Source organism: Staurois parvus, unplaced genomic scaffold, assembly GCF_062004578.1.
Source record: "Staurois parvus isolate SC_StPar_1 unplaced genomic scaffold, SC_StPar_1.0 ptg000422l, whole genome shotgun sequence".
Classification (NCBI taxonomy): domain Eukaryota; kingdom Metazoa; phylum Chordata; class Amphibia; order Anura; family Ranidae; genus Staurois; species Staurois parvus.
In genome coordinates this window covers 3,537,545-3,565,004 of record NW_028318218.1, presented here as the reverse complement: position 1 = coordinate 3,565,004, position 27,460 = coordinate 3,537,545, and the positions used below count along the sequence as shown (strand labels likewise).

Here is a 27,460-nt window from a genome sequence, read left to right as displayed (position 1 = left end):
CACTTCCCCCCCCCCCTTTTTTCCCTCAGGATTATCAGTTGATTTTTAGTGTTGGAATTCCATGTGAATTGTATTTTTACTGACTGCCTTAAGTTTGCCTGTTCTTATGTGCCTTGCCTTGTTATACTTTTGTATGATTTCAATACGCAACTGTTAAAAAAAACTTCTGATTGTTCCTAGGTTTTTACAGCTCTTTCCAGATGTAAATGGCATTGGACTCATAATCAAATCTGTCTTGCAACAACTTCTCTTTTTTCCAGCAATTACTTCCTTCTCCATTTCATATAACTTCTCATTCAACTTTATGTCCAAATACTCAAACATGGCTTGATCTTTAAACGGTAAGAGCTCTTTCTGCACCTCTGCAATCTCATTCTGTAATTTCGCTAATTCCTGTGTCTTAAAGCATATGAATATTTGCATTAAATCAAAAGAACTTACCAACAAGGTGTCAGTCCATTTCTTTTTGAGATCCTCTGAGGCCAGTTCAAAAGTAGGGAACATTTTAATGCATTCTCTGCATTAGGGTAAAAAAAAACTTTTTGTGTGCAGCCCCCCCAACCCCTACTTATACTTACATGAGCTTGATCTCGATCCAGTGCTGTGCCAGAGAGCATCATCTCTCTCCTCACTGGATATGGAGGCAGCAGTGACAGCCATTAACTCCTGCTCCTGTCAATCACAGCCACTGAGGAGAGAGTGCGAGGGTGGTGTGTGTGTGTCAATGGACACACAGAATGGCTCGGGAGAGAGCAAGCAGCTTGCTATGGGTGCACTCGGAGAGGGAGGAGTCAGGAGTGCCAGCAGAGGACCCCAGAAGAGGAGGATTAGGGCTGTTTTTTTCCTTTAGAATTTTTCTTTACTTTAAAAGCAGCCATGCCTAAATACATTTTTCCATAAAGGATAGTAAGCCTTATTTTATCATTATACAATGAAATATGTCATAGAGAAATATGTATTTAATTTTTTTCATACAAAGATGTTTTACAAGTATTATAATGCAATAATTTTCTTTTACATTTGTGGCAGTAGAAGTACCCGTAGTGCAGACAGGGCAGCTACAATGAACCTAAAGAGTAAAAAGATCAGACTGCAGAGAAAAGTCCCAAATATACTGGATATGGAGGCACAGTGACAGCCATTAACTCCTGCTCCTGTCAATCACAGCCACTGAGGAGAGAGTGCGAGGGTGGTGTGTGTATCAATGGACGCACACAGAATGGCTCGGGAGAGAGCAAGCAGCTTGCTATGGGTGCACTCGGAGAGGGAGGAGTCAGGAGTGCCAGCAGAGGACCCCAGAAGAGGAGGATTAGGGCTGTTTTTTTCCTTTAGAATTTTTTTTTACTTTAAAAGCAGCCATGCCTAAATACATTTTTCCATAAAGGATAGTAAGCCTTATTTTATCATTATACAATGAAATATGTCATAGAGAAATATGTATTTAATTTTTTTCATACAAGGATGTTTTACATGTATTATAATGCAATACTTTTCTTTTACATTTGTGGCAGTGGAAGTACCCGTAGTGCAGACAGCGCAGCTACAATGAACCTAAAGAGTAAAAAGATAAGACTGCAGAGAAAAGTCCCAAATATAAGCTTTGTCTCGATGCCCTCTGCTGTCCTAGCCTGATGTTAGTTACATTGCGTGTAACATAAATGGTAAAGAATTGTTGGTTCAGTCACAGTTCAGCCATCGATAGTTGGCAATGGTACGAAGTACAAGGCTCCTCCTTGGGCTGTACTCAACCTGGTTTGCGCCATTAGAGAAGTATAGGTAATCTAAAACAAAAACAATGAATTCGAATAATATACATTTGCTGAATCTTTTCAGACATATTTGCAATCTTTCTAATAGCTAAATGTAGTAGATGTCAACATACTAGACATTGGTCATATTGCCAGACTGTAATTGTCAGTGACATTGCCTCTTATAAAGCCATAAATGTCTCTTTGCAATGGTCAGAATGTTTTGAAGTATAATAATATTAATAACAATTTTACATAGGTTCAGCACATAAAGTTTCACTCTTGAAATTTTTTAGTATAGAGATTAATAAGTGGATACTCCACACCCCCATTGAGGTTACCTACTTAGAACAAGAGTATGTGGGCCACCTTCCAAACGGATAGCAGCCTGCATGTCCTTTAGTTTGGAAAGTGAGCTTTAGAATAGCTGTCACCATTTCAAAAAAAGTTTTTAGGAACAACTTTTTTTTCTGTGTGTCCAGAATGGAGCGGACACTGTAGGCGAAGCATGTACTTTAATTAAGGACAGGCATTATTTAATTTGGGAATGGTTAATTATGGGCTTTCATTAGAGATATGACAGCAATGAAATAGTTAGTTATGTCCCGCCAGCAGGGATCTGCAAGCCACCACTGCCTTCAGTGTCCCCCACAGCACACCACTGATTTTAATGCCCCTCCACAGCATACTACTGCCTCCAATGCCCCCCATAGCACACCACTGCCTCTAAAGCCCCCCTTCCTTTAGCACAACTCCATAGACAAATCTGGAACAGTCTCTTCAAGGGTTAAACAACAGTCACTAGGACCTCTCTCTCTCAAGCCTCTACTCACTGTGTCCCTGTGTACATGGATACCTCCTTTCAGTACCAGCCAGACCCTGTACCATGAGGCCAGATTTTGAGTTGACTTTCTCCAGACTGTTCTCCGCAGCTTTAGAGACAGACCCACCCTACTTTCCCTGTGCTGGGACCTCAATTAAACTCCTGCAGCTAATCTGCCCAGAAGAGCAGCAGCCCTTCAGGCTGTACAAGAACCCTGCTGGTCCAGGCCCTATACCATTTATACACACCTCAGCCCACTGCTGGTCATCCCTTTGACTGAGGCTGTATGAATATTCAGCCCAGATTCTGCCTTTTCTAACCCACTATATTCTAGAACATACTAAAAAATAGGGAGAAGTATTTGAGCCTGCAACCAGCAAGACCCAGAACAGCCAAAAGCAATCAAACTCTTCTCCACTGGCTACAGAAGAACCAAAAACTAAATTTACCTAATTCTACCAGCAACCTACTAGGAGAGCACTAGATCTGCTCTCTGTTTTAAATAAATTTTTTTTCAATGCAATCCAATCAATTAAAAAGTGATCTGATGCCATTTTCAGCATTTCAGGAGCTTTTAGAAACTGTGTTTTGCATGAAGACTGTACATTTATTAACTTCTTTTAACATATTCAATGAGGATTTCAATTTGAGAGAAACCTCCAACAGGTAAAAGACACAAGCATTTTTTTGGAAGAATAATTGATAATGATTAACTTAATTAAATGTAAATAATAATAACAAATATTGGATGGATATTATAGAATGATATTACTTGTCACACATGTTGCTTACCTATATTCTGGAAAGCAGCCTCTACGTGTTTCCCAATTCCTGGATAGCCATCTTTTATCTTCTTTGGTGATTTTGAGTCCATCCTATTCTTGTGATGATCAAACCTGGACAAATCAACAAAATCATTGGTATACATTGCAACCAAATAACATACTATAAATAGTTAACAAGTAAATAAAGTTCATGACCAGAGACATATCAGATCACATTGAGATATTTTATAGTGGTTATAAAAAGCATTTTTTAAAATAGCAAATATGCTATACCTACCCACTCTGTTTAATGATATTGCACAGACTCCTCCCCTGGAGTCCCCTGCCAGCACTCTCTGCTCCTTCTCTTCTGTGTTGGCGCCCATAGCAGGCCAGGGACACATACAGCGCACTCCTGACACTTCCCCCCCACCAGAAGCCAATACCTCTCTCTACTGCCTCTATGTCCTGAGAATGTAGAGAGATAGAGGAGAGAGCCTCTACAGATGGGCACAGCGCTGGATCAAGTTAGGGCTCAAGTAAGTATTTAGGGGGGTGAAGGGGAAATACTGCTACTGGGACATTTTTTTACCTTAATGTAGAGAATGCATTAAAATAAAAAATGTTTCTAAGTACTGTATGCTAAACACTTATTGTTTATCCTCTATTTCTACACAAAAAGAGACCATTTTACTATCTTGTAATGGAACTCCCTCCCTTTCAATTAATAATGGGTTGCAATTAATTAACACTTCTCTTCCTCTCTACAAATTAACCTTTGAACTTAGGAAGAAACCAAAACTGTTTAATAAAATTTGGGATTGTTGGATCTCTAGTTCCCTTACCTTGACCTCTCAAGATTCAGGATAATTCTATTAATATTCTGCGAGTTTATCTTGCTGTCTGCTTACTGGACTTGGTACACTATATTCACTGCAAACTTGAGTTCTTTTACATACACTATGCACAGTAGAGATGTGAGAGACTATATAGGTCTATTCTTCTATTCTTTTTCTTTTGGTTGCAATAGTCTTTTTAGTGGGTTTTTTTTTTCTTTTTTTTGGGGGGGGGGGCTTTTCTGTTGCTGCTTTACAGATTTTTTCCCTTTTTTTACATTCCATTTAAAGAGAGAAGTACACCACAAACACTCAGCAGCAAAACATAGTACCAATAGATCCATTCACTTTTTATTCAACACTTTTTTTTTTGTAACCCAGCTTGGGTTCCTCCTTTATTGTATAGTCGGCCTTGAATATGGGACTAGAATTACACTTATTTCATTTTATCTCCTTTTACCTTTTCACTTTATGTATATGAGGTCTTTTCCCCCCTTTGAAAATCTATCTTAGTTTCCATTTTATAAGTACAATTGTTGGGATATACACTTATCAGCACTATATTAAAATAATCCACTAAATTCCCCCCCCCTTTTTTTTTATTAATTTTTTTTTTTTTCACTCTCCATTATTATGTTATTCATGGGTATTATTTACTTATTTTGTAGTAATTTTATCTTCTGTGTACACTTTTGTGTGTATTCCATGCCTGCTGGCCCTTTTTTTTTTTGCTTTTGGTGAAGGTCCATCTCTTCCGGCTCCCTGGGTATCCATGGTGGGTGTCATCCACTCTTCCACAGCTCCCAGGACTGACATCACATGGTAGTTCTCTTGTTGGATAGTCAGTGGTGGTATATATATATATATATATATATATATATATATAATATATATATATATATATATTACCAAAAGTATTGGGACACACCTCCAAATCATTGGATTCAGGTGTTCCGATCACCTCCATGGCCGCAGGTGTATAAAATCAAGCACCTAGGCATGCAGACTGCTTCTACAAACATTTGTGAAAGAATGGGTCACTCTCAGGAGCTCAGTGAATTTAAGTCTATCCATGAAATTTCCTTGCTACTAAATATTCCACGGTCAACTGTTAGTGGTATTATAACAAAGTGGAAGCAACTGGGAACAACAGCAACATGGCCATGTAAAATGACAGAGCGAGGTCAGCGCATGCTAAAGGTCGCTGTGCGCAGAAGTTGCTAAACTGTCTACAGAGTCAGTAGTTAACAACCTCCAAACTTCATGTGATCTGCAGACTAGCACAACAACAGTGCATAGAGAGCTTCATGGAAAGGGTTTCTGTGGCCGAGTAGCTGCATTCAAGCCTTACATCACCAAGTGCAAAGCACAGTGTCGGATGCAGTGATGTAAAGCACACCACCACTGGACTCTTGAGCAATGGTAACGTATTCTCTGGAGTGACGACTCACGCTTCTCTGTCTTGCAATCCGATGGATGTGTCTGGGTTTGGCAGTTGCCAGGAAAACAGAACTTGCCTGACTTCTGGAAGAATGGTCAAACATTCACATAAACACATTCCTAAACCTTGTGGACAGCATTCCCAGAAAAGTTGAAGCTGTTATAGCTGCAAAGGGTGGGCCAACTCAATATTGAACCCTACGGACTAACACCAGGAATCCATTAACATTCATGTCCGTGTAAAGGCAGGCGTCCCAATACTTTTGGCAATATAGTGTATATACAGTATGTTTATCATATAATGTATCACTGGGATGATTAAGATGTACAGTTGCAAGAAAAAGTATGTGAACCCCTTGGGATTACGTGGAGTTTTGCATGAATTGGGCATAAAATGTGCTTTGAACGTCATCTAAGTCACAACAATAGAAGAACACAGTCTGCTGAACATAATACTACACAAACATTAGATGTTGCCATGGTTTAATTGCACACAACATGTAAACATTCACAGTGCAGGGAGGAAAATGTATGTGAGGCCCTAGCTTAATGACTTCTCCCAGAGCTAATTGGAGCCAGGAGTGAGCCAACCTTGACTCCAATCAGTGTGATGATATTGGATGTGTTGCTGTAGTAGTATTATATTCAGCAAACTGTGTTTTTCTATTGTTTTGACTTAGATGACGTTCAGAGCACATTTTATGCCCAATTCATGCAACACTCCACGTAATCCCAAGGGGTTCACATACTTTTTCTTGCAACTGTATATGTCATTTTGTTCTACTTAATTTGTTTACTATTTTTTTTTGCAGCTCAAGTATTCACATTATTTCTCCTGAGGAAGTGAACTTGGTTTCACGAAATACAATGAGAAATTTTGCTACGAATATATCAATGATGTAGCCCAGACAATTTAAAGCCTGTGATTATCTGTTATGAACATTTTACGATTGATTGTTTTGGTATTTCTTAGCAAAAGTCCCTTGGGTGTCTATTTTTGGTTACTTGTTTACAAATTAGCCTTTGAATTTAGAAAGAAACTAAGGCTGTTTGATAAAATTTTAGCTGTTTGATAAAATTTGGGATCGTTGGATCTCTAGTTCCCTTACCTTGATCTGGATTCAGGATAATTCTATTGATATTCTGCTGATTTATCCTGCTGTCTGCTTACTGGACTTACTATATTTACTGCAAACCCAAGTTCTTTTACCTGTACTATACACTGTAGAGATGTGAGAGACTATATAGGTCTATTCTTTTCTTTTGGATATTTGTACTGCAACTGTACTTCCAAAGTGCACAGTCTATTTGCCTTTAGTAATTCCACCCCATTGAATCAGTCCTATCACACACAAATGTCCAGAATTTTGAACAACTTTGTGAAATCAGGCCTTCACACTGAACATGAACTTTCCTCCTCTCCAACCCACCCACCCTCCTTTATTCTACTACATGAAATCCCCCCTTTTGTGTTTACCTTTATTTTTTCCATGGTCCTCTATTCTTATATGAGACTGATGTGCTGCGCTCCAGCACATTACACATCCCAAGAGGCATTGGCTTCCATTCATGGAAGGGGAAGAAGGGCGAGCCTGGCAGTGTATCATCAGGAGGTGGCTGCTTGAACCCTGAAGAGGTGGCCACCTCCCGATGATGTCACAGAGGAAGATGGTGGTACAGGACCAAGCAGTGGCAGTAGAGGAGTATTTTTTTAAACTATTATATATGACAGTTTCCTGTTAATGGTTGTTAAAGCAGCAGGCACCCGCCATATCCTGAGCAGATGCTGGAGCCCAACACATCCATACCAACCCATGATGTCACCCAACCCCATTCATTTACTGGCCATGATTCCCCAGCCTTGTAAACAAAGGAGCAGTGATAGCATTGACACATGTCCATATTTGCCCAATGATGTCAGCGGGGTCCACACTCTGTTGTTAATGTTTAGCGGAAGAGATAGAGATATCATTCAGTAGCAAGTGCGTGATAGCGTCAGTGGTTGACATTTTTATGGGTGGTTTGATGGGCATTTTTTATCATGATTGACATGTATCTTTATCCTGGACAGCAGGATTGACAATGGATTTACCCTGGCAAGGTTGAAAGAGCATGTGGCCTGGTATGGTTCAGGAGGGAAGCACATGCTTGTCCCCCCTCCCTTTCTAGGCCAGCTATGCTATATGGTCGGATAAGGGTCTGGTATGGATTTTGATGGGACCCCATGTCTATTTTTCCTGTATTTTTGCATGGGGATCCCCCTTAAAATCCATACCAGACATGAAGGGTCTATTATGAATATTGAGGGTGACACACTTTTTTTTTATGCTTGAGGTTCCTTTGACATCCATAGCAGATCTTTATAAAGGATAAGGGTCTGGTATGTATTTTTAAGGGGAAGCACATCTTTTTTACATACTGTTCCCCTCAAGGATAAGGGTCTTGTATAGTTAAACAGAATCCCTGGTCATTTGTTTACAGAAAAAAGAAAGTGACTGGAAGCTTTCATTTACTGGCAATTTAAATGGCATTATTTTTCTTCTTTCATTTCACAGGCATATTTGTGGCATCTGCAAAGTATGTTATTTAAAGGAATGTTGCACTTGTGTTTGATACCCTTTATGCATTATAAAATTGTTGCTCCCTGCCAAACAGAATGTAAAAAAGAAAATGTTTGCTTTGGTCTATGTTACCCAGGGCAGTATCCAGACCACACTAGGCAGAAGAGTACAGAATGGTTAGTTCTCTAGCTGTACTGATAACTCAGTGTGCTCTCCTTCAATGATCACACTTGTGCTGACACGCCCCCCTGCACAGCCATTCAGTGGGAAGACCAGTGTCCTACTGTTTCTCCTCCCTCCCCTCTCTATGCGGCTGAGAACAGAGCGTGTGTGATTATAAACCACTTTGAAAAAAAGGGGAAAAAAGATATTTATAATGTTTTTATATCCATACACAAATGTTTACCTTACATTTATGGTTTAAACTGAAAGGGTTTTTTTACAAAAGAAGGGGCGTTCAAGTCAAACCAGAAATTTACATTTTACAGGTACAAAAAGGGATGCTAGCATGGAGGTACTACACACAGTAGTAAGTGGCAAGTGTTTCCTATTACTGATCGGCGGCACACATGTCGTGGACCAGTCCAGAGACCTTTAATCAAGATGGCATACAACAGTGTTGGTGTGTGCATGGAACAGTAATTTGTAGCAGATAGCTACAGAATACTTCAAGCACAGTATAGTGATGAGACGCTCAGCCACAGTAAGACATTTGAATAATATAAACATTTCAAAGATGGGCGTCAGTGGCAATCCTGGTCATGGTGGTTCCCAAGCCACAGCAGTCATTCCTGAGAACATTCAGTGCATTGAACTCCTGGTCATGGATAATCGACGCATCATAACCTGTCGTGGAATTGCACAAGAGACAAATCTTTCTGTGGGAATGGTAGACAAAGTGACGCAGGCTGCCCTAGGATGGTTCAGGCATATTGACAAATCTTTCCATGTCGAAGCTTTCCAGGCATTAGTTAAACGTTGGGATAAGTGTAGAAATTTAGCAGGGGAGTGTGCCTAAAAATAAATGCAGTTTCCACTCCTTGAAATTTGTTCTTTTATTATATAAACTCAAAAGTCCCGGTTTGACTTGAACACCCCTCATACTTTAGCATCAGCTCTTACTGACTTTGATAGAGTTCAGATTTTGCACCCAAACTTTAGTAATATTTGTCGAACCCACCTTGCGCCAAACCCAGGTACGCTCGGAGCATCCCTGTATTTGAACTATCCTCATCAAAACACAGAACAGCAAGCAAATAAAACATGACAATCACATTAAAAATAATTGTGTACTTAATGAAATTAATACTTAAAGTGTTACTAAACCCACCACAGTAAAATCAGTCTGTATATGCAGTAAAGCGTGCTTGTTATACTCACTGTGGAACCTAAGGGGTTATTCCACTACATTGTGTAAAAACACAATTTGATCCTGTCTTCTCTGATCCTCCCCTTCTTCCAGTGCCCCCCTCTTATCTCCTGATAAGACATGTCATGTGGAGACACTCTGCACATGCCCAATTTGATGTGTATTGCTCGAGTGTTTTTTTGTTCTTGGGAGAGTGTGTGTGATCAGCACAGGGCCAATCAGCACTGTCCAGACAGCAGGACCAGTCCAGACAGCAGGTCAGGGGTTCTGCATCCTCCTAGAGCAGAAAGAAAACACCTCCTATAAGCTTTAACCAGTGAACTACTGAACACTGACAGAAGTCACAAGACTGTTCTAACTGCTGATGAGAAAAGGTATTTAGCAGTTTATATTTACTAAAATAATTGCATTTCCATGTTCTGTGTACTGTGGGTGACCAGATATAGTGAATGCAGGGTCCGGGGTTTAGTAACACTTTAATGAAAATACCCACTAAGCTTTACCTTAAAGTGGAACTTCACTCTCTTAAACAACATTGACAATTTTGAATGCTTGTACTGCTTGCATTAGTAAATAGATAGCATTAGTAAATAGATAGGAAAGTATATAATTTTTGTATCTCTTCAGCTACTTCCTGGTTTCCAGGCCTAGGCAAATTAGGTCATATATCCCAGGAGTCTTCAGGAGGGAGGGAGGGTTCTCCGCTCAGCCTATGCCTGAGCTAAGGGCAGATGGGTTCTAGGAAGTAAATTCATCATCAATCGTCTGCCCTTACTCAAGATGGCCACTGCCAGAAATGATGGGGGAGGGTCAAATGATTTTTCAGCAAAATAAAGCATGGACACATGGATGGATGGCGGAGTTTGCTTTGAATTTAAATAAATGAATTATATAGCATTTTTGGTTTGTGCTGCTCAGATACAGTGCAGTTCCACTTTAAATTCTCTTATCTTAAAAGTAATACAGAGACAATGAACATATTTTTTGGTGCATCCACCAACTGACCTCCAATATTTGTCTTCCACAAAGAAAATGGCCTTTTTTTCCTCCTTTAAAAACATGGCAGCATCTATTTTCTTCACAGAGCTTGGAAACCCAAAATTGGTGATAGGCCGAGGGTATCCCCAGAGCATTTTAAAGCCACTTGTTGCCCAATACTGCTGACCTGTTAAAACAGAGGTTTATTGTTAAGTTACCAGCTATGTATGGAAAGTCCATGGGAAGCTTTGAATTATACTAAGTGGAAATTCTATACACTACACATTTTACACTTTAAAACCATCCGAATCCTGATTATAGAGTGTAATGACAGCAATCTTGCATTTTTCTTGGGGATTAAATTGGGTTTTTTCATACAGATAGTGAGAGTCCAGATGTCAGGTCAGGTTTCAAACTAGCTGCCATCAACTATTGTGGTTCCAGCTTCAGAAAAGTGTAAATAGCCTTTCCAGCATTCAACAAATTGTTTGTCCACACCTTTAAAGCTTTGATAAAGTTATTATATATTCCGGAAAAAAAAATATCTGTTCCGTCTGCAAGGTACATATCATATCATCCTGCATGTCCTGGCCGCAGCATAGAGCTCTGAAGGTACAGCATAACTATACTGTTCCTTCAGAGCGCATGCGTTGGTCGCTATGTCACCGGCTGCCAAATAAGTGAATATATTTTGCAAACGTTGCAGGTTCATTCGTTTTATTATAAGCTTACCTGTAGGTAAAAGTCACAAACCGGAGTTTACTACCACTTTTACATACAATAGCTGCACATTAAAGCTGAACTCCAGGAAAATATATTAAAAAAACACCAAGGAAATGTATGTGATCATTTAAAAATCATTAAAGCCTACCTCCAGGGAACTAATAAATTATCCCATGCAGTGGAGTTGAACATGTACTGCACAGGTTAATGACTTGTTTAGGTCTAGGGCAGGGGTCTCCAAACTTTCTACATGAAGGGCCAGTTTATTGTCCTTCAAACTTTAGAAGGGTCGGACTGTGGCCAGCGGTAGTAGAAAATGTCTTGGTGTCAGTGGGAGTTAACAGTGCCCCATTGTTGTCAAGTGAAGGAATAGTGCGCCATCATTGGTGTCAGCTGGAGGAATAGTGCCTCATCATTGGTGCCAGAGGGAGAAATAGCAACCCATCATTGGTGCCAGTGGGAGGAATAGTGCCCCATCATTGGTGTCAATGGGAGGAATAGTGCCCCATCATTGGTGTCAGTGGCAGGAATAGTGCCCCATCATTGGTGTCAATGGGAGGAATAGTGCACCATCATTGGTGTCAGTGGGAGGAATAGTGCCCCATCATTGGTGTCAGTAGGAGGAATAGTGCCCCATTATTGGTGTCAATGGGAGGAATAGTGCACCATCATTGGTGTCAGTGGGAGGAATAGTGCCCCATCATTGGTGTCAATGGGAGGAATAGTGCACCATCATTGGTGTCAGTGGGAGGAATAGTGCCCCATCATTGGTGTCAGTGGGAGGAATAGTGCCCCATTGTTGGTGTCAGTGGGAGGAATAGTGCCCCATCATTGGTGTCAGTGGGAGGAATAGTGTCCCATCATTGGTGTCAGTGGGAGGAATAGTGCCCATCATTGGTGTCAGTGGGAGGAATAGTGCCCCATCGTTTGTGTCAGTGGGAGGAATAGTGCCCCTTCATTGGTGTCAGTGGGAGGAATAGTGCCCCATCATTGATGTCATTGAAAGAACAGTGCCTCGTTGGTGTTAGTAGCAGGAACTATGCCCCACTGTTGCTGACAGTGGGGGTAAAAATGGCCCAAGGGCTGGATAAAAGCAAAGGGCCATATTTAGCCCCAGGGCCACAGTTTGGAGATCCCTGGTCTAGGGGAACAACAAAAATAAAAAATGTTTGACCTGATTCTCCGCTCTTCCCAGCTGCTAGACCGGCTCTTACAGCCTCTTCTCCCCTGCACGCCAGTGATGTAGGATCCTGACATCATGACCAAAGCAGGATCCATAGTGCCGCATTGGACATGCTGACACCGGAGAGACAGTTCAGCATAAGTGCGTGGGGGGAGCATCATCTGAGGGAGCGAAGGATCAGGTAGTTGCCCGCATTTAGACTTTAAAATGTAGGTCCGCATTTTCCGAAAAAAATTAAAAAGGTGAGTTAACACCCTACACCCTCCCCACCCCCCTGGTTCCCACTTTACTTACCTCCATGGGTGATGAGCTGTTAGTGCCCACACAGCCAGTGCAGAAATCCCCGCTCTTCTTCCCCTTTTTTCTTTGGGGTTTCTTGGATGGATCAGAGTGTTCATTGCTGGCTAAAAGACCCCTGATATGTTGGAGGATCAGTACCCATTTGAGAAATTGTTGAATGTAACTATAGCCCCTAAACAGGGCACTTCTAAGATTTATGAGATTCTTATGGATATAGAGGGTACTGATCCCCCCCAGTTCTTGGAAACATGGGAGCGGGAACTGGGATCAAAGTTGAATGTGCAACAGAGGAATAGTTTATTTAAATTAGCACATGAGGTAACAAACATGAGCACGGTGGAAATGAAATATACAGTAAATGTATGGCTAGATGGTACATCACACCGAGTATAGCACATACATAACAAGTAGATGTTTCACCTTTATGTTGGAGAGGTTGTGGGGAAAAGGGCACGATGGCACATACAGTATATGGTAGGAATTCCCAAAGATCCGAAAATACTGGAAGGGAGTATTAATGTATCCAGGAAAAATGTGGGCTTACCGTACAGAGAGATCTGTGGATCTGTTTATTTTATATAAAATGCGAACAACATAAGAAAAGGGTATAATACCATCTACTTAGTGCGGCTAAGGGCCTGATTCCCAAACTTTGGCTTGCTCCTGATCCCCAAGCTTGAATGATTGGATAAACAGAGTAGAAAACATCTATAGGATGGAGGAGTTGTGTCATATTGAGGAGGATAAAATTGAACAATTTAGGAAAATGTGGAGTGGTTGGTTGGTTTTTAAAACAATAAAAGGTAGGTGAACGAGTGCTAGAAATGTAGATGTAGCAGCTTGCATAAAAGGTTAAACCTCCAACCCTTGTAAACAATAATATCAAACAATGCAGCGCTCAGATGAAATAATCTCCTTTTGACTCGTAAAAACATAGATAATTAAATATAAATATAAATATGCAGTGCATGTGAATAGCGTGTTATAAACGCATGTGAGATGAGCTGATGCTCAGTCCAATAGGAAACAAAATAATAATGATAATGTTAGGACTCTACAGAAGTGTCACAAAGGGTGCATAAATGCGTCTAATTGGTGCAAAAACTTAGTGTGTCGGTGACAATTAAATCTTCAAACAGGTGCAGATCCATGCGTCAAGTGCATGTGGAAAGGGGAGTAAGTTGCACTAACCAGACAGCACAAATAAAAGTGTTTTTGAGTAATCAAGACCACTCCTGGTCATCATCATCCTGGAATATATGGAGCACGTCTGGCAATACGTCTGTACACAGCCTCTCCTACAAACACACCCCCCGGATATAGGGAGGTGAGGGAGGAGCCAAGCCAGTGTTACCAGACTGCCTGAGCCACGAGGAAGGCCGGCGGCAATCTTGGATTTATGTTTACTTTCCTGTACACCATAGCTGCATTCCTGTTGTAAGCCGTGTACCGGGGTGGGCTCCCCAGGATACAGTGAAGTCACGAACGAGGAAAGCAACCCCAACACCAGCTTTTGCCACAACAGAATTTTACCTAGATGTGGCAAATAAACAAAACCACAAATGCTGGAAACATACAATAAATTTACTTACACCCAGCGCAAAGGATGAGACCCTTGTGCTGCACAGCACGGCGCCTCCTAATGGATGAAGGTAGAAAGTGAAGTAATTTACCTACTGGCGGGCACAACTAAGCTGCCACACCTTACCCGTTATTACCCTAAAAGAGCAGAAATCAGTGTATGGGTGTACGGTATGGGCTAGCCTGCGGTGCAGCACAACAGCTTACAATCTTACACAAATCTACAGTATTCCCCCTCCCATAACTGGTCCTGTAGCACGTGCCTGAGTATTCCTTCTGAGCAAAACGCCAGTCTGGCTTGAGTTTGTAGGATTTTATCAGCTCTCCAATGTGAAATGTCACTTTAAGTTGTGGAGTCCTTCCAAGGATCAGTAACAACACTTGTGGCCTGACACAAACAGAGACCCTAACTAATTAACTATAGGCCTGGACCAGTCTCTAGGCGCCAACACTGAAATGAGGTGTGTGCACGATCTTACCGATCCGGGTCTGCTTTGCATCCGCTGGTGACTCTGAACAGAACAAATGTCTCTCCAACAAGCATGCGGTCTCGCCGTATATGTAGCTTAGTTCCTCTGCTCTCATCAGCCTTCCTGGCAGCAATCTCATCAGCATTCCTGGCAGCAATCTCATCAGCTTCCTGGCAGCAATCTCATCAGCTTCACTTAGCTGCAGCTCTGGTTACGGAGGGATGCTTTCACACCTGGATGTCATCAGATTCTCAGCTCACAGGGCCCCTTATTCACCATGCTCCAAAACATGGCTTCTCCCTCTCCTTCCTGTTCTCTCCAACTCTGTGTGCAAAACCCCACCTCTTCATGAATAGACAAATATCTATGCAGTCTGAGGCTGTGTTAGAAAAACAGTGACATCTTGTGGCTAAACTGCAGAATGTCAGTCAAAACATTAATTTACTTCCACACAAACAGTGTTCAAACAATGAGAGCTGTTTCCCCATCTCACACTATAGTCCAGATATTGAAGTGGAACCTTCCCTATATCCAGAGAGTGTCTTTGGAGGAGAGGCTGTGTACAGACGTATTGGCAGACGTGCTCCATATATTCCAGGATGATGATGAACAGGAGTGGTCTTGATTACTCAAAAGTGCTTTTATTTGCGCTGTCTGGTTAGTGCAACTTACTCCCCTTTCCACATGCACTTGACGCACGGATCTGCACCTGTTTGAAGATATAATTGTCACCGACACACCAATTTCCTATTAGACACATTTATGCACCCTTTGTGACACTTCTGTAGAGTCCTAACATTATCATTGTTATTTTGTTTTCTATTGGACTGAGCATCAGCTCATCTCACATTCGTTTTTAACACGCTATTCACATGCGCTGTATATTTATTTCTATTTAATTATCTATGTTTTATGCGTCAAAAGGAAATGATTTCATCTGAGCGCTGCATTGTTTGATATTATGGTTTTTAAAACAACTAAAAGATATTTGGAATTGGTCAGAATATAAGTGGAAAAGTAATGGGGGGAGTTTTAAAGGAGTGCCCGACAGAGAAAAGGTGATAGGAGAAAAGGAATACAGATATTGATTGATAATTATGAGAAAGGTCAGAGATTAGGATCGGGTGTGGATTAGGGAAAGGTGGGGGGGGGGGGATAATATGATATGATGCAACTGGGATGTATGGGTGGAGTGTGTTTTTAGTTTTTCAGTTGTGTGTGTATTTGATGTTCTTTTTCTATCAAAAAAAGGTAACAAAAGATAAAATAAATAAATAAATAAATAGAAGACCCCTGATGTGTCTCAAAAGAAAACTTGTCACCTGCACTATGCTAGCACATGGGGAGACTTTTGAAAGCAATAAAGTTAAAAAAAGAAGAAGCAAAAAATGTTTTTAAAATGACAGCCTAATAAAGATACAGTTTCTTTTTTTTTTTACAGTCACTCACCCACCTCATCAAGTGAGCACACACACAATCATTTGCTGTTAACTCCAAACAGATGAAGGCTTTAAACAGTCACTTAAGGAAACATTTGGGTGCCATTGTTTTTCACTATTTTATGGGCACATGCAATTTTAAGGCTTGCCGTATCTGTTTACTCAAAGTAAGTTCATCTTTTATATTTTACCAAAAAATTATATTGTGTTTGTCTGCAATTAGTTAACTTAAGTGTAGATTTTATTGAAAATATAGACTTGAAAAACAGTAGCACAATTGTGACATATAAAAATGCAACTGCAACTTTTTTTTATACAGACTCCCTTCTTTCAGAAAATGTATATTATTTAGAGGGTTTTAACCTCCCTAGCGGTCTGATTATGTCAATATTTCTGTGCTCAATGCGGTACATTTTTTTGCATGGAAATATGTAGTTTTTTTATTGTAGGCCTGTAATTTTTAGGAATAACTCATTGAGATCTGTCCGAACAAGAGTCTAGTAAACACCCAGGTTATGATAAAGTTTGAACCACAAAATCATAAATTATAATATAATCAATAATCATAAAAAATAATAATATAATAATAATAAATGTAATTCAATAATATAATCAAACCAAATACACATACACATACAATTCTGCAAGTGGTTCTAAGTTACTATCGCTGTTCTCTAGCTGGTCTAATACCGTTTTTGACCTATAGGGACGCTTTTTGGACGCCATAGACGTTTCTCAGTTTCAAGGCAGAAAGAACAGTAAAAATGCAGGCAGGGCACAGGACAAAGCACTCGGGACAAAATGTATGCGAAATGGTTTGATACAGTAATGTTATACTATGATTTTAGCGTATTTAGTGAATGTCACTTTTTTACATTTTTAATTCTCCCGCCGGTTCCTTCCCCCGTACGTCCCCCGTACGTCCCGTATGTTCCGATCATCGCAGGGAACATAACCTGGAAGACGGATGCCGGCATCGGCCGGAAGACATGGCCGGGGACGCTGCAGGGGGGACATCGTGGGAGCGAAGAACAAGGTAAGTGCTGGAGGGATCCCAGAGCAACGCTGCAGGGTAATCCCTAGTGTAGCTTGGGGTTACTGCTTCTGGTACTGAAAGTTAACCCTGAACTACACTCGGGAATACCGCCAGAGGGGTTAAATAATCTTTAGGCCCAAAATGTGCCCTTTCATATATGGGCAAAAGATTTAAAAAAAATGTTTCTTGCAGCAAAAAGGTTAAAGGCATTCTGTCACTAAAATAAAATAACAATTTAAAAATGTACCCCCTGTAAAAAATATATTTAATGCTTGCCACCACACCACTGCAATACTGAAGAGAAACCACCAGTTAAAGAATCTTCTGAATACGATTTTTTACTATTTTTATTTTAGTGGAAGAAATGCTTTAAGCATCTTCCTACCCAGGAAAAAAATATATCTGGATCCAACCATTGGCCATACCTGAAAAACCTGCTGACCCACCCAGAACTGCTCCATAGAGCCAAGTGTTAAGGTGTTCCTAAGGTTACAGTTTAAGAAAGAACCTGATAAAATTGTAAAATTGGCCTTAATGACCCAGAAAACCCTTTCCTTGCCAAACTAGCTTTCCCAACCATCCTCTTAGAAGAGGTTGCCATTATTGCTTTGTGATTGAACTTCTAATAATGCCATTCGCTTGTACTATATTAGGCTGATTTTAGCTGACAATCCTATTGAATCACTTACCTTTAAAGAGATAGACAACATCTTTAGCAGTAAATTCATAAGCTGCATCAACCCTTCCCAAATTTGGCCATATGGTATTGATGGAGAAGGAGTCAATACTGCGTGTTCTTGCACTTTTTCTCCAAAAAACCCTTGGATTACAAAAAAAATAGTAATAAATACAAGATTTTAGATAGATACAGATTGATGTTATATATACTGTATATATATATATATATATAATATATATACACACACACTGCTCAAAAAAATAAAGGAACACTTTGAAAACACATCAGATCTCAATAGGATAAAATAACATGCTGGATATCTATACTGATATGGACTGGGTAATGTGTTAGGAGTGTAAGGATGCCCCATCCTTTGATGGAAATATAAATTTTCAACCTACAGAGGACGGAATTCAAAGTGAAAAAATGATGCAGCAAGCTAGTCCATTTTGCTGAAATTTAATTGCAGCAACTCAAAATGGTACTCAGTAGTTTGTATGGCCCCTACGTGCTTGTATGCATGCCTGAAAACGTTGGGACATGCTCCTAATGAGACAACGGATGGTGTCCTGGGGTATTTCCTCCCAGATCTGGACCAGGGCATCACTGAGCTCCTGGACAGTCTGAGGTGCAACCTGGCGGCATCGGATGGACTGAAACATGATATCCTATATGTTCTATTGGATTTAGGTCAGGCTAGCAGGGGGGCCATCCAATGGTATAAATTCCTTCATCCTCCAGGAACTGCCTGCATACTCTCGCCACATAAGACCGGGCATTGTCATGCACCAGGAGGAACCCAGGACCCACTGCACCAGTGTAGTGTCTAACAATGGGTCCAAGGATTTCATCCTGATACCTAATGGCAGTCAGAATGACATTGTCTAGCCTGCAGAGGTCTGTGCATCCCTCCATGGATGGATGTTACAGGCAGCATAATGTTCTCCACAGCTTCTTCAGACTCTTTCACGTCTGTCACATGTGTTCTGGGTGAACCTGCTCTCATCTGTGAAAAGCACAGGGCACCAGTGGCGGATCTGCCAATTCTGGTGTCTAATGGCAAATGCCAATCGAACTCTATGGTGCTGGGCAGTGAGCACAGGGCCCACTGGAGGACGTTGTGGCCCTCAGGCCACCCTCATGAAGTCTGTTGCTGATTGTTTGGTCAGAGAAATTCACACCAGTGGCCTGCTGGAGGTCATTTTGTAGGGCTCTGGCAATGCTCATCCTTGCACAAAGGAGCAAATACCGGTCCTGCCAATGAGTTAAGGACTTTCTATGGCCTCTCCTAGAGTAACTGCCTGTCTCCTGGAATCTTTTCCATGCTCTTGAGACTGTGCTGGGAGACACAACAAACCTTCTGGCAATGGAACATATTGATGTGCCATCCTGGAGGAGTTGGACTACCTGTGCAACCTCTGTAGGGTCCAGGTATCACTTCTTACTACCAGTAGTGACATTGACCCTAGCCAAATGCAAAACTAGTGAAAAAGAATCAGAAAAGAGTACGGGAAAAAATGTCAGTGGCCTCCACCTGCAAAACCATTCCTGTTTTGGGGATCATCTCATTGTTGCCCATCTAGTGCACCTGTTGTTAATTTCATTAACACCAAAGCTTATACATATCACCCTCACTTCTACGATCTCCCTACTACTGCTCTCATCACCTCCTGCTAATACCTTACTCACCTGCTGACCCAAACACCAGGACAGGAAGGCATGTGCACTCATACATCCCTCTCCCATCTTACTTTCCTCACCCTCCTTCTTCTCCTAATTATTATTATTATTATACAGTATTTATAAAGAGCCAACAGTTTGCTCAGCGCTGTACATTACAAAGGGAGACAGAACATGCAACAGTACGAAAACCAATGTGATACACGAGGGGTACGAGCGCCCTGCTCTTTCGAGCTTACAATCTAGGAGGGATGGGATAGTGGTACAGGAGGAGATAGCTGTGGGGAATGGAGTGGTAGGAAGAGTGGAGGAGGTCAGCAATTAGCAGGGGGTGGGGTAGGCTTATATATTATAGATAGTTATTAAGAGGTTGTTAATTAAGTTATCGTGTCACCCAATGTTTGGTTTCCATTCAGTAGCCAAAAAAGGCATTCAAAAAAGGGGGGGTTTGTGAAAAGAGATTCACAGAAAAGCGGCTACATTATGAACAGACCGTGACACTCAGAAAATTTTCCAAAAATTATGCTTTATTACACAGATATAAATATGACATATGGGCGTTCGCCCTGGTTTACCATCACCTCAGGATGAGACAATAACACACAGACCTAAAACCATATAAAATGACATCAAGACCGGTCTAAATGTATGTGCAACAGAAAAAGTGACTGCAAGAGTCTAATATCTCTGTAGTACAAACACATAGGTAAACACTTCCCTGAAGAGGTGTATCCAAATATTATACCATAGGTATACCATAATATTAAATAATGAATTTACACCAATATCATAATGGTAAATTCCGAGTAGGGAATCCAAAAATTATACTATGGATATACGTATATCACATGTATGAAATGCGGTAAGCACAATAAGCGTAAAAAGGGGAACAGTAAGCCTCAGGCCTGTTTGGAAAAAGACATAAATGTCACATATATGATGCAATACATTCCTGTGCCGGCACACGTGGTAGGGGCCCGTTCATCTGTTATGTGAACAGCTGTATCATAAAGCTCTTGAATGGAAATAAGCCCCATTTATTCCTATGATGGGAGAAAAGGTGCAGACTGCAGCACTCTGCTTGAAATGGTGTCTTCACCACTGTATGTGGACTACACACCACCCTTTGTAGGAAAAACAAAACATATCCCAAGGAATCTTCTGCCTGTTGAGCTATATGCGGTATGTCCTGTATCCTATACAAAGCACCATAATGTCCCCATCCTGTAGTGAAACAAATAATGTGGGAAGTCACTGACAGAGCTTGCATTCAATAAGATATGTAGGTCATATTGATCACAGAGGACCGTATATCTAATGTCCTGTAACAATCCACTCACCACCTGTGCCGTGGATAAAGGGAATGAAAGGAAAATCCTTCATGAATATTGCCAAACACGGCCACAGAGGCCCAGGAACCACCGCTGACATCCGCCGATATACCGCGGGTTCCAGCCCCCTCTCAGCGCCTGTACCGCTCACGCTTGCCTCATGGCATGTGAAGATGGCTTCCTCCTTATGGGTCAGCGTGCGTTCCACCTAGTGCGCATGACCGGAAGTGACGTATCTGACGTATGACGTCAACGCGTTTCGCCGATGGGCGTAACTCACTCAGCTTCGTCAGGACCAATGGGACAGCTGCATTTCAATATCCTATTTATAGTGGGTAAAGACCCACCCATTTATGCAAAAGAGGTGACCTGCAGTTGTTCCTAATGGAAGGAAACAAGGGGGGGGGCTAAATACTTAGCACAGCTACTGGTCTTAATTAAAATTAAAAAGGCAGGCGGCTGGAGTCCACAGGGAGGGGAGAGGCTTGATATTTTAACCAAAACATATATTAATCAAAGGTCATAAATTACATATACCAGTCTGTTGGGGCTTTTATCACACTTTAACCAGGAGATGGCGATATAAATCAAAGAATCATGAATTCCATCCACTGAATCGGGTTCTTGGGGAGACAATATCAATTATCAAAAGATACCAACAAATACCACAAGATGGCAATATAATCTGAAAATTCACATGAGGGTCATTATAACAAAAATACCCCAGTTTTTTACATCCATCCTATGGTATGGTTATTGTTCAGAAACGAAAGGTATTAAGGGACATATAACCAGACAGTGAGTCCTTTTGCATTATTTAGAGCTATATAAAAAACTCATATCGTAATGTCATCCATATTTACGTTAATATTCCCAATATACACAGGTTTATCGCAATTCCAGCCATTAAGAAAAAACTGAGAAATGCCATCAACTAACCGCCACATGGCAGTGAATCAGAGAATCAACAGTTCCATCTACTGAATCGGGTTTTTTGGGGGAGACAATATCAATTATCAGAAAATACCAACACATACCACAAGATGGCAATATAATCTGAAAATTCATATGAGGGTCATAATAACAGAAATACCCCAGTTTTTTAACATCCATCCTATGGTATGGTCATTATTCAGAGACAGAAGGTATTGAGGGACATTTAACCAGATAGTAAGTCCTTTTGCATTATTTAGAGCTATATAAAAAACTCATATCATAAGATCATCCATATTTTCATTAATATTCCCAACACCGTTACATAGTCCCATAAACCTATTTTTCCAAAAACACTTGGAGATCACACTCCACATTTAACCCCTTAGGGTACAGTGTATCAAGTTTATAAGATATATAGATGATGTGTTCCTTGTGTGGCAAGGAACATCTGAGGAATTGAAATCATTTTTGGGAGAGTTAAATCAGAACTCCTTCAATATTGGACTTACATATATATGTGACGAAAGACGTATTTCTTTTCTGGATCTGGAGATTAGACTTGAAAATGGAAAACTCCTCACTAAGACATATAGGAAACCTACTGCTGCCAATACCCTATTAGAGGCAAGAAGCTACCATCCACGTTCACTGATCTCAGGGATTCCAGTGGGACAGTTTTTGAGATGTCGGAGAAACTGCTCAAACATCAATGATTTTAAAATGGAAGCTCAGGATCTTTATAGAAGATTTAGGGAAAGGGGGTATTCCCACTCCCAAATTAGAAATGCTCGGAGACGGGCATATCAAACTGATCGTGAGGATTTATTATCTACCAAAAAGGAAGTGAAGGCTAGATTGAGTGATCAGCCTGTGAGAATGATTACCCAATTTGGAGCCCAATGGCAAGATGTTAAATTAATATTGGAAAAACACTGGAAGATTCTTACCCAATGCCCCAGGTTGAGCAAGATTGTAGGTGAACGTCCCCAGATGGTAGCAAGAAGAGCACCAAATCTTGGTGACCTCCTTATTCATTCAGATTATCAACCATTAAAACGAACAACATGGTTAAAATCACGTACCAAGGGGATGTTTAAATGTGGAAAATGTCAAATCTGCAAATATGTGGATCGCACGGATTCCTTTTATGATTCAGGAAATAACACTCACTATAAGATTCAGAGTCTTATAAACTGTTCCACAGTAAGGGTATTATATATCTTAACCTGTCCCTGTAAAAAGATGTATGTAGGTAAGACTAAAAGACAACTTAAAGTAAGAATTGGTGAACACTTTAGAGATATTAGATCAAATGATCCTGATAGTAACCTTGCCCAACATTACGCTAAATATCATGGAGGTAAACTGGACGGCACTAAAGTAAAAGGTTTCTATGCACTGCACTTCCCACAGAGGAGAGGTGATTTTGATAGAGAACTGCTTAAAAAGGAGAAACATTGGATATATAAACTTGATACACTGTACCCTAAGGGGTTAAATGTGGAGTGTGATCTCCAAGTGTTTTTGGAAAAATAGGTTTATGGGACTATGTAACGGTGTTGGGAATATTAATGAAAATATGGATGATCTTATGATATGAGTTTTTTATATAGCTCTAAATAATGCAAAAGGACTTACTATCTGGTTAAATGTCCCTCAATACCTTCTGTCTCTGAATAATGACCATACCATAGGATGGATGTTAAAAAACTGGGGTATTTCTGTTATTATGACCCTCATATGAATTTTCAGATTATATTGCCATCTTGTGGTATGTGTTGGTATTTTCTGATAATTGATATTGTCTCCCCCAAAAAACCCGATTCAGTAGATGGAACTGTTGATTCTCTGATTCACTGCCATGTGGCGGTTAGTTGATGGCATTTCTCAGTTTTTTCTTAATGGCTGGAATTGCGATAAACCTGTGTATATTGGGAATATTAACGTAAATATGGATGACATTACGATATGAGTTTTTTATATAGCTCTAAATAATGCAAAAGGACTCACTGTCTGGTTATATGTCCCTTAATACCTTTCGTTTCTGAACAATAACCATACCATAGGATGGATGTAAAAAACTGGGGTATTTTTGTTATAATGACCCTCATGTGAATTTTCAGATTATATTGCCATCTTGTGGTATTTGTTGGTATCTTTTGATAATTGATATTGTCTCCCCAAGAACCCGATTCAGTGGATGGAATTCATGATTCTTTGATTTATATCGCCATCTCCTGGTTAAAGTGTGATAAAAGCCCCAACAGACTGGTATATGTAATTTATGACCTTTGATTAATATATGTTTTGGTTAAAATATCAAGCCTCTCCCCTCCCTGTGGACTCCAGCCGCCTGCCTTTTTAATTTTAATTAAGACCAGTAGCTGTGCTAAGTATTTAGCCCCCCCCCTTGTTTCCTTCCATTAGGAACAACTGCAGGTCACCTCTTTTGCATAAATGGGTGGGTCTTTACCCACTATAAATAGGATATTGAAATGCAGCTGTCCCATTGGTCCTGACGAAGCTGAGTGAGTTACGCCCATCGGCGAAACGCGTTGACGTCATACGTCAGATACGTCACTTCCGGTCATGCGCACTAGGTGGAACGCACGCTGACCCATAAGGAGGAAGCCATCTTCACATGCCATGAGGCAAGCGTGAGCGGTACAGGCGCTGAGAGGGGGCTGGAACCCGCGGTATATCGGCGGATGTCAGCGGTGGTTCCTGGGCCTCTGTGGCCGTGTTTGGCAATATTCATGAAGGATTTTCCTTTCATTCCCTTTATCCACGGCACAGGTGGTGAGTGGATTGTTACAGGACATTAGATATACGGTCCTCTGTGATCAATATGACCTACATATCTTATTGAATGCAAGCTCTGTCAGTGACTTCCCACATTATTTGTTTCACTACAGGATGGGGACATTATGGTGCTTTGTATAGGATACAGGACATACCGCATATAGCTCAACAGGCAGAAGATTCCTTGGGATATGTTTTGTTTTTCCTACAAAGGGTGGTGTGTAGTCCACATACAGTGGTGAAGACACCATTTCAAGCAGAGTGCTGCAGTCTGCACCTTTTCTCCCATCATAGGAATAAATGGGGCTTATTTCCATTCAAGAGCTTTATGATACAGCTGTTCACATAACAGATGAACGGGCCCCTACCACGTGTGCCGGCACAGGAATGTATTGCATCATATATGTGACATTTATGTCTTTTTCCAAACAGGCCTGAGGCTTACTGTTCCCCTTTTTACGCTTATTGTGCTTACCGCATTTCATACATGTGATATACGTATATCCATAGTATAATTTTTGGATTCCCTACTCGGAATTTACCATTATGATATTGGTGTAAATTCATTATTTAATATTATGGTATACCTATGGTATAATATTTGGATACACCTCTTCAGGGAAGTGTTTACCTATGTGTTTGTACTACAGAGATATTAGACTCTTGCAGTCACTTTTTCTGTTGCACATACATTTAGACCGGTCTTGATGTCATTTTATATGGTTTTAGGTCTGTGTGTTATTGTCTCATCCTGAGGTGATGGTAAACCAGGGCGAACGCCCATATGTCATATTTATATCTGTGTAATAAAGCATAATTTTTGGAAAATTTTCTGAGTGTCACGGTCTGTTCATAATGTAGCCGCTTTTCTGTGAATCTCTTTTCACAAACCCCCCCTTTTTTGGGTGGGGTAGGCTTCCCTGAAGAGGTGGGTTTTCAGGGTGCGCCTAAATGAGAGGAGAGTAGGTGATAGTCTGATGGATTGGGGTAGGGAGTTCCAGAGGATAGGTGATGTCCTGGAGAAATCCTGGAGGAGGGCATGGGAGGAGGAGACCAGGGAACTAGAGAGAAGGAGGTCTTGAGAGGAGCGGAGTGTGCGTGTTGGGTGGTACTTGGATATTAGGTCGGTGATGTAGTTTGGGGCAGTATGATGGACAGCTTTGTATGTCAGTGTTAGGATTTTGAATTTGATCCGTTGTGCAATCGGAAGCCAGTGGAGGGATTGGCAGAGGGGGGTGGCGGAGACAGAGCGGTTGGTGAGGTGAATGAGTCTGGCTGCCGTGTTCAGGATCGACTAAAGCGGGGATAGTCTATGGCGAGGCAGGCCAGTGAGGAGGGAGTTGCAGTAATCAAGTTGTGATATGATGAGGGAGTGGATGAGCTGTTTAGTAGTTTCTGGGGTTAGGAACGTGCGGATTTTGGCAATGTTGCGGAGGTGGAGTCTGCATGAGGTTGTTAGTGATTGGACTTGGGGCTGGAAGGATAGGTTGGAGTCCCAAGGGTTGGATATCTCCCCAAACCCTCCAGTATCTCACCCCCACACCAGGCACCCCCCTTCCTCCGGGAATAGCCGCAATCCACTCAATTTAATTTCAATCCTCGTGCTCCTAAAAATCACCCTCCCTTTTTCATGTGCACTCTGGAATGCCCCCTCTGTCTGTAATAAGCTCACCTCTGTCCATGACCTTTTTGTCTCCCACACCCTTAACCTACTAGCAATTACAGAAACCTGGCTTCAAGCAGCAGATTCTGCTTCTCCCGCAGCACTTTCCTATGGAGGCCTTCTCTGGACCCACTCACCCAGACCCAGTGGTCGGAAAGGAGGTGGAGTTGGTTTGCTTCTATCCCCACTGAGCACCTTTCAAGTCCTCCCTAATCCTCCTTTTCTATCCTTCTCTTCTTTGGAGACCCACTGCATTTGGCTGTTTTCTCCCATTTTTCTGAGGATTGCAGTGATCTACCAGCCTCCTGGACCGGAGTCACGCTTTCTTGATGACTTCTCTGCTTGGCTAGCCTACTTTCTCTCCTCTTAAATACCCACTATCATTCTTGGAGATTTTAACATTCCCATTAATGTGAACAACCCAGCTACATCCCAACTCTTCAACCTAACCTCATCTTTTGCCTTAACACAATGGATACAGTCCTCCAGTCCTTCACTCTGATGGGAATACATTAGACCTTGTTTTCTCCCATCTTTGCACTCCCTACAACCTCACAAATACCCCCTTTCCTCTCTCTGATCTTTCATAACCTTTACAGTGTCCTCATCTTCAAACACCTATCCCTCCAAGCAGCAAACAATTACCAGCAGAAACATTCACAACTTAAACCCTTCTCTATACCACTCTGCAACTGACCGCCTTTATGACAGAATCTCTCCCCTGTCCTGCCCTGACCTGGCCACTGCTGTCTACAACAGTTTGCTTTCATCCACACTAGACTCACTTGCTCCTCTAACTACATGAAGTATGAGGCCCCAACCATTACAACTGTGGCAGACTGACGACACCAAAAATCTTAAGCGACATAGTCGTGCGCTGGAGGAATTGTGGCGTAAAACCAAATCTCAGGAAGCATTCGCCCTATATAAATCTGCTTTATTAACACACAATTCCTCCCTCCATGCTGCCAAACAAGCCTACTTTGTCACTCTTATTAATACCTTGTTATCCAGTCCTCGTCCCTTCTCTACTTTTAACTCTCTACTTTCTCCACCTCCACCCAGTAACTCACTCGCTGCTTACGAGATTGCAAAACATTTCAAAAACAAGATTGATG

At 41.2% G+C, this 27,460-nt stretch overlaps 1 protein-coding gene across 1 annotated transcript in view; it reads right to left on the bottom strand.

The window, feature by feature from the left end:
* Positions 1-1,423: 1,423 nt before the first annotated feature.
* The window catches only part of LOC149454615 (stromelysin-1-like), a 71,302-nt gene continuing 45,265 nt past the window's right edge, over positions 1,424-27,460 (bottom strand). Inside the window, exons 7-10 of the mRNA XM_089687267.1 lie at positions 17,941-18,071; positions 10,547-10,706; positions 3,364-3,467; positions 1,424-1,781 (exon numbers count right to left, since the gene is read on the bottom strand). Of these exons, the coding sequence (XP_089543393.1) occupies positions 1,678-1,781; positions 3,364-3,467; positions 10,547-10,706; positions 17,941-18,071 (499 nt within the window). The 3' untranslated portion in view covers positions 1,424-1,677. The remainder of the gene's footprint in view (positions 1,782-3,363; positions 3,468-10,546; positions 10,707-17,940; positions 18,072-27,460) is intronic.